This window comes from Solanum pennellii, chromosome 11 (assembly GCF_001406875.1).
Source record: "Solanum pennellii chromosome 11, SPENNV200".
Lineage (NCBI taxonomy): Eukaryota > Viridiplantae > Streptophyta > Magnoliopsida > Solanales > Solanaceae > Solanum > Solanum pennellii.
The window spans coordinates 62392348-62400749 of NC_028647.1; the positions used below are offsets into that span (position 1 = coordinate 62392348).

The 8402-nt window shown below is 34.1% G+C and overlaps 2 protein-coding genes across 7 annotated transcripts in view; one reads left to right on the top strand and one right to left on the bottom strand.

Moving 5' to 3' along the window:
- LOC107004961 (pentatricopeptide repeat-containing protein At2g15820, chloroplastic) overlaps positions 1 to 4883 on the top strand; it is a 5525-nt gene extending 642 nt beyond the window's left edge. Inside the window, exons 2-5 of one of the 4 annotated variants that reach the window (XM_027912904.1) lie at positions 1 to 472; positions 1855 to 3851; positions 4169 to 4231; positions 4402 to 4883. In XM_027912904.1, coding sequence (XP_027768705.1) covers positions 1 to 472; positions 1855 to 3744 — 2362 coding nt within the window. In that variant the 3' untranslated portion in view covers positions 3745 to 3851; positions 4169 to 4231; positions 4402 to 4883. Of the gene's footprint in view, positions 1137 to 1854 lie in introns of all 4 variants that reach the window. The other 3 variants (XM_027912903.1, XM_027912902.1, XM_027912905.1) reach the window with 3 other exon arrangements.
- On the bottom strand, positions 4017 to 7269 carry LOC107003391. 3 transcript variants are annotated; one of them, XM_027912906.1, is made up of 3 exons: positions 6625 to 7269; positions 6329 to 6545; positions 4017 to 4505 (listed from the first exon to the last, which is right to left on the bottom strand). In XM_027912906.1, the coding sequence occupies exons 1-2, from the start codon at positions 7031 to 7033 to the stop codon at positions 6355 to 6357; spliced, it is 600 nt and encodes a 199-aa protein (XP_027768707.1). In that variant the 5' UTR covers positions 7034 to 7269; the 3' UTR covers positions 4017 to 4505; positions 6329 to 6354. The 3 variants fall into 3 exon arrangements, with proteins under 3 accessions (XP_027768707.1, XP_027768708.1, XP_015057200.1); XM_027912907.1 differs by having other exon boundaries at positions 4017 to 4557; XM_015201714.2 differs by lacking the exon at positions 4017 to 4505 and having other exon boundaries at positions 6003 to 6545.
- Between the last annotated feature and the right edge of the window lie 1133 nt (positions 7270 to 8402).

An 8402-nucleotide genomic window follows, 5' to 3' on the forward strand; every position in this document is an offset into this window, starting at 1 on the left:
CCACGGCGGCCGGCGGCATCATCGCCACCACCTCTTACCTTCATCACCCTTTTTCCTTCCCCTAAAACCCCTTTCATTATCTCCCTCAATATCCCTTTACACCCCCTTTTCTTCATCTTCCACTTCACCCCAACAACTTCTACTCGATTCCCTAGAAAATCAAGTTGATTTCGACAATTGGGACCCCGTTTCTGCTTCTGGGGTTGCTGAAAGTTTCAATTTTGACGATTCTTTTGATTCTGTAGAGTTGAAGAAGTTTGAAACCCCAGCTATTGAGGTGAGGGAATTAGAGGATATACCTGATCAATGGCGTAGGGCAAGATTAGCTTGGCTTTGTAAAGAGCTTCCTGCTCATAAGACGCCTACTATGGTTAGGATTTTGAATGCACAAAGGAAGTGGTTTAGGCAAGAAGATGGGAGTTTTGTTGCTGTTCATTGTACGCGAATTCGCGAAAATGAAGCTGCTTTTAGGGTAATGTGTTCATATCTTTTTCACCTATGTCCTGTGTCCTCACACAAGGACACAAATAAATTTGTATAGAGTTGAACAAGTAGACAAACAACGGAAGTGTCCTTTGCGGCAATGCATGTAGCATGTTACATGACGTTTTATGTGTATGCATTATGTCACGTAGGATATGTGTGTTGTAATTATTCAACTTTATACTAGCTTAAGTTCGAGTTGTGCACACTCAAAGTTGAAGGACAGAGATACAAGTTGATGGCAAGTTAAAGGCATATGTATGTATTATGCCTTTTAGTTATGTTGGTTAAAGTATTTGGGTTGTTCAGTAGTAGCCTCACTTATTGGTATAATATGTGTATGTATTATGTTATGTATGATACGTGTGTCTAACTGTTCAATTTTAACACTCAAAGTTGGAGGACATAGATATAAGTTGATCCCAAGTTAAAGGCATATGTATGTATTATGTTATGTAGGATATGTGTGTCTAATTGTTCAATTTAACACTCAAAGTTGGAGGACATAGATGTATTTGGGTTGATCATTTGTAGCCCCACTTATTAGTACTCCATATATTATGTGGAAGAAATTTGATATAAATTTTGGAGAATGTGGAGAAAAAATTCCGTTGAACTGTATGTGTGTTTGCGAAAATGAAGCTGCTTTTAGGGTAGTGGTGTTCATTTCCTTTAGTTTGAAAAAGTTGTTATCTTTACTGTTTTTGGTTATGTTGGTAAAAGTTTTCGGATTGATCATTAGTAGCCTATCTTAACAGTAGTTATGTGGAAAAAAATTGCTACAGATTTTGGAGATAATTTCTGTTATACTGTGTGCATATTCGCGAAAATGAATCTTCTTTTAGGGTAATGTGTTCATTTGCTTTAGTTTAGTCAATTCTTTATTATAGAAAAGGATGGTATCTTTTTGTATTTTTGGTTATGTTGGTAAAATATTTGGGTTGATCATTAGTGGCTTCACTTATCGCTAACTATTATGTCGATAATATTTGCTAGAAATGGTGGAGAAAATTGCCGTTTCTCTGTGCTTGGTTCATTTTTCTGATAAGATACTTGTGCTTCTTAAGATTTTGTACTTGTCAAGGTTTAGTATTTCATCGTTTTTGCACTTTAAGCAGTGTTAAGAAAATTGCTCAATAGATTCGCACTCCACGGTGCCTTGTTTTTTTCATTTGGAATGACTAAGGAAGAGTAGCTATCGGCATTTTACTTGCTTCCTCAAAATAAAATCCAACGCTTTTACGTTTAATTGCATTAAAAAACTTATTTTTCCATTTGTCCGATGCCTAATTACTCATATTATGTATTTAAAATAATAGTGTCTAAGCTCTAAATCACAATGATCTAAAAGTATCTGTTGTAAAATAGCAGGTTTACAAATGGATGATGCAGCAACATTGGTTTCGATTTGATTTTGCTCTAGCTACAAAACTAGCAGATTTCTTGGGAAAGGAACGAAAGCACTTGAAGTGCCGGGAGATTTTTGATGACATAATTAATCAGGGACGAGTGCCTTGTGAATCTACATTCCATATTCTCATTATTGCCTATCTTAGTTCATCTGGACCATCAGTGTTAGATGAAGCATGTAACATCTACAATCGCATGGTGCACTTGGGAGGTTATAAGCCTCGGCTTAACTTACACAATTCTCTGTTTAAAGCTCTTTTGGGGAAGACATCGAGCGAGAGTAAACAATTTCTGAAACAGGCTGAATTTATATATCAGAACTTGACTTCCTCTGGATTGGAAATACACAGAGATATTTTCGGGGGTCTTATATGGCTTCACAGTTATCAAGATGTGGTCGATATGGAAAGAATCGCTGCACTAAGAGCAGAAATGCGGTCTAGAGGAATTAAAGAGAGCAAAGAGGTACTTGTGTCAGTTTTAAGAGCTTGCTCGAAGGATGGAAATGTGGAGGAAGCCGAAAGAACTTGGTCAAAACTTCTCTCCATCGATGGCAGTCCTCCTTCTCAAGCTTTTGTCTATCGTATGGAAGTATATGCAAAGATTGGAGAACCTACAAAATCTTTGAAAGTATTTAGGAGGATGCAGGAACAACTGGGTTCCACCTCCGTTGCAGCATACCATAAAATAATAAAGGTGCTGTCTAAATATCAAAAACTAGACCTTGCAGATTCTATCATGTCCGAGTTCATAAACAGTGGTATGAAACAGCTGGTCCCATCATTCATCGATTTGATGAGGATGTACTCCGTTGCAGGTTTACATGAGAAACTGGAATCTACCTTTCTCTGGTACCGTGAAGTCTGCCATCCGAATCTGACAGTTTTTAATATTTATTTGGATTTGTTGGTGAATACTGGCAATCTGAGCCTGGCTGAAGAAATCTTCCATGAAATGCGTGGGAATGTGGCAATTGGTGTTGATTCTCGTGCTTGCAACAGTATCTTGAGAGGCTATATGACCTCTGCAGAGTATGTGAAGGCAGTAAAGATATACAATTTGATGCGCCAAAAGAAATACGACGTTGAGATTGAATCTTCATTGATGGAAAGACTTGATTATGTTCTTAGCTTGCGGGAGAAAGTAGTTGAAAAACCTATTAGGCTGAAGCTCACAGCAGAGCAACGAGAGGTTTTGACAGGGTTGCTTCTTGGGGGTGTGCAAATTAGATCAGATGGAGAGAGAAGATTGCATGCAATCCATTATGAATTTAATGAAGAGTCGAGGATCCATTCCATTTTTAAGAGACACATACATGATGAATTTCACGAGTGGTTAGGCTCTCATGATATGATGGTGGATAGCACTGCGGACATTCCTAGTTCTTTTACTACCATTTCACATTCTGATTTTACTTTCTATGCTAATCAGTTCTGGCCCAATGGACGTCCTTGTATACCAAAACTTATACATAGATGGTTGTCACCTCGCGTTCTTGCTTACTGGTATATGTACGGTGGTTACCGGACATCATCTGGTGATATTCTGTTGAGAGTAAAGGGAAGTTCAGAGGGTGTTGTGAGTATTCTTAAAGCACTGAAAGCCAAATCGTTACACTGCCGAGTAAAAAATAGAGGGAGGGTCTTTTGGATAGGATTTCTGGGGGACAATGCTACATTTTTCTGGAAGATGGTAGAGCCCTTCATTCTTGATGAGTTAAAGGGACTCCTTAAAGCAGGTGGCGACTCAAATGGATCCCTGGAAATCCAATGTATCAATTTTGACAGCGAATCAGAGTCTGACGAGAAGAAATCAGGTTACAGCGAACCTGACACGTCCTTGTCTGATTGATGCATTGGTCTGTATGCCTTCTATTGCAAGGTGTAAAATTATTTGAGATTAATAACGTTGCTGCAAAAGTTTTTGGCTGATAACGTGACAGAAGTGCCTTCTGATAGGTATAATTACCTCAACATTATCTTTTGTGATGTGTCTACTGTAGGTTTAAAACCATATATGTAAACTAGCTCTAGACCTTGTACATTCCTCTGGTACATAGCACATTCTTCGAGATCGTCCATAAGTTGAAAGCATGGATTTAAGTAGGGTAGAACATGTCTCGGTACACAACTTTAATCACCTTTGATTCCCATAAGTAGTACACAACTCTAATCACTCTGTTTCATGTTGATGCTACATGAAAATACTACTCTCTTTCCAACCTTTAATCCTCAGTTTCTCATTCGAACAACAGTAATGATCCGTTAATTTGTAGATGGCAGGACTTGTGGTTCATTCACAGTCAGCTCTGTTACAAGATGCTACTCACAGCCCACAGGTACTAATCAACTTACTTTTGGTGTATTTAAGAGGATACAGAAAAGTAAGTTGTGTGGTCGACTCAATACAATCTACAAAAGACGGATACAGCTAGTCTGCTACATGTGCTGAATAGAGGTGGAATCAGTTTACCATATTTTCTTACATTGCTCTATATCATCTACACAGATTTGACAGATGTTCCTATATTTGTTGGGATTGAAGTGGGCTATGCCAAGAACAGCTGCTGATTTTGTTTCATCCTCGATCGATATGACATCACTTTCTTAGTGCTGGTGTTTTTGACATCAATAATACTTGCATATTAGTTTTCCTCCTCCTTGCCTTTGTGTTCAAAATCACAAGTTTGAGATTGAATAAAATGCTAAAATGCTAAAACACACTTGTGGGGTTGTGTACACTGATTTGCTGTAGATATTACTGTTGCTTAGGACTATGTATTGTGGAGATTGTTGTGTTAAGTACCAACAAAATGTTTAGTGCTGATTGCTAAACATTTTACTTACGAGCTCGTGTAGTACTCACTGCTTGCTTGTAATACAACTATTGATTTCAAGTTCGATTAAAGGTGAAGTATTACGTAGGCTGACAGTCAGTGTAAAACTAACCGATTTTGGTGAAAAAGTATGGTAATTTTTATGTTCTTTAAATTGATTGTTGAACTTGTGGTTCTTTGTACATTCCAATTTGCACTTTGTTCCTATTTTATGTTGGTCTAAAGACACAGTTTATTTAAAGGGCAAATCATATCATATATTATAATTATATGTTCAACTTTGTGGTACATATTAAAAAGTCAAAATAGTCCCACATTTATCACGTGAAGCACAAATTTCAAATTATTGACCATATAATATAGTATAATACAATAATTTTATGGAATCTTTAAAGATTTTGTTAGTAGACACAACAATTTTGGATTCACTATATTTACATATAGTAAATATATAATATTCTACTAAGTATCTCTTTCAAATAATAATAAAGAAACATTTAACATTGCAAGACATTTAAAAGGTACTTTTTTTTGGAAAAGGTTTGGAATATATTTGAATAAATAATTTCAAATTTACATACTATTCCTACACTATTTAATAGTGTATGGATAAATTATTATTTATAATGATTCAATATTTATGATGTGTACGTAGGCATCTATATATTTCTTAAAATATATTATTCCATCCATTTCATATTAATTGAATATTTGAGGTGTTTCACACCATTTAAGAGAAGTAGATTAAGACATGTATTGAACATAGTTTTTCATTTTTACCCCTATTAATTATTGTCAAATTTATTGAAATCATCATATCGAAAATCCAAATGAAAGATAAAATTGGGAAGAGTATTTAAAAATTAGTCTTGAAGATTGAACAATTAAGTTAATTTGAAAAATGAAAAATGCCTCAAAAAAATTCAATTGATATGGAATGAAGGGAATATAAAATAGTTGGGGGTAATCGATCCTGCCCAAAGTTTGAAATTACGACAACAATTTGGATCAAAATTTCAATAATTTTTGTAACTCTTTTCCTTCTTTTTTTTCCGATGAAAGATGAGTATCAATATTTAAGTTTAAAATTTAGTTATAAATATTTGAAATCGTTATTATAAAATTTTGATTAATAATGCACTCAATTATTTTACACATTATTGCTACTTGAAAAATACTATTGGCTTCTCCTTTTTTTTCAAATTAAAATAAATCCCAATCTCAATTTCACAAAATAAAAAATACATAGAAGGCATAAAATAATTCTAGTCCATGTTGCATGTATAACATGACAAAAGATTGATATAAATTATGGTAAAGATTACAAATTCATTATAAAAATCATGTCAGAAGCATCGTTCCATGAGATAGCCTTATACTCTATATATTTAAATTTAATTTGATCAATAATATTTATTTTTCTGCTCACGCTTTTAAATAACATCATAACTTTATTCTAGATACTCGAAAATTAATCTATAGTGTATAATAATATAACATATAATGTATAATAATTTTAAATTTTTTACGAAGAATATTAGTAGCTCGATCAATTAGGTACATAAATTTTTATTTTGTTGATAAGGATTTCGAACTTACAGTGACAAATTCGGAGTATAATTTCTTCACAGCATGAAATCCATGAATTTGAGCCAAGGCAATGAAATTTTTGTAGCAGTAGCTTTATCAGCTTGCTTTGCACAGCTCGAAGAAGAAGACGATGTTCCGGCACCGGCGCCGGCGGAATTTGACGTTTTTGGACATAGAAAGAAGTTTCTAGAACCTAATCCGATCAGTTTCTCTTCCCTGTCTAAACCTGGAACGGCAAAAATATCAGTTCGCCGTGAAAATCAACGGTTCACATTCAGCGATGTAATGGATTGAACAGTTCTTACTTTCTAAACTGAACTGCGAGTAATGAAGATCGTAATCGGCGGGAATGACGGATGTAAGAACCGGCCGTCTTCCTTCTTTCGAGTATTGCCGGAGAGCGGCAGCGATGAGATCCTGAACCGTTGATTCAAGCGAAATTAGAACATGTACAGGACCTATACTTCTCTGAATCGTAACATTCAACAGCAACTTCGTTAACTTCAATTTGTCCTTCATTTCCGGCGATTTACCGGTTCCGGCTGAAATTCTACCGGCGGAGAGCAAATCCGGTACTGTTCTCGGCCTTCGCAGCAACTCCGACGTACTATTCTCCGAACTCTGTACGTGAAACGACATTGATTTCTCCGATAACTTCCCCTTCCGATTCTTCTCCTCACTGCCTCCTCTCCGGTGATTTCTCGGAGAAGGCATTTACGCTATATATAAGTGTAGATTTTAATGTTTACCTGTGCGACGGTAGCGGATGAATATCTCTCAGTTTTCCGGTGACCGGCAGTGAACATAACCAAAATGGCCGAAGCGTAATTCAGATGAAGTAGAGGGACTAATTTACAATTGAAGAAAATGGTGTTCCCGCTTACTCCTATTTATATGGGGATGAAGAAGATAAGGTTCATTGAAATTGGTCGAAATTCCTGTTAAATAAGAGCAATTTTTTATTTTAATGTTAAAGTTTTATAATTATAATTATTTATTTCTTTTGTCTTTTTTTCATGTGATAATATTTGATTTAAAATAATATTTGATTTAAAATAAGTTTAACTTTATGATTGAAAGAAAGATTATTCAGAATTTGTGGTTTGAAATACATTTTCTCCATTTACACAATTATAAATTATCTCATGGAATTTCAAAGTTTTGAGTTTTTTTTGCCATTATAAAAAATGTAATATTTTATTAGACTAATTAAAAATAAAAGTGTGGCATTTATAAAGGTAACTGTTAACATGAAATTTCATTTGGACATTTTAAGTGGACGATGTTCTTTTAGACACCCCATGTAGGATTTTATTGTTTCATTTTGATATTTTTTTGACAATCCGCTAAAATTACATTGTGTGTAACACACCTACCAATAATATAATTTCATGACTAATTAGAGGAAGACACGTAATATTTAAGTATAAAATAATATTTTAAAAATATATTATAAAATATTTTTAAAGTCAAAAATAATAAATAAAAGAATTTTTTTTCCGCGCCTCCTCATTACCCGTAATTTCTTCTTTTGCTTTTTCTCTTGTTAGGGTTTTATTAAATTCAGATTCCCCCTTTTTTTTTTTTTTTGTAGAGTCAATTTGTATGTTACCAATTTCATGCTTTTAATTGTGTATATAATATTATAATGCCTCCAAAAGAAATAATACTATAAGAAGGAGCACAAATACGAATGCTATGTACTCCCTTTATCCGATATTATTTGTCATGGTTTCTATTTTTAGAGTTAAATTATAAAAATTTTGACTAATATTTTAAGATGTATTTTTTCAACATATTAATATGCAAAAAAATTGCAAGTTATAGTATTTTTCATATAGTTTTAGAATATCTAATTTTTTTGTTTAAAATATCAAATTAATGTGATTCAATTTACCTTTAAAAATTAGTCAAATTGACTTTCGATAAACGTAACATGACAAACAATTCCTGACGGAGGAAGTATTATTTGTACATTTTAGTCCCTCTCGTTTAGAATGAACTTGATGGGTGTGATAGATGTATAATGGTGTGTAGCACTGAATTTGAAAGATTGCAATAAAAATTGTAATTGTTAGATCTA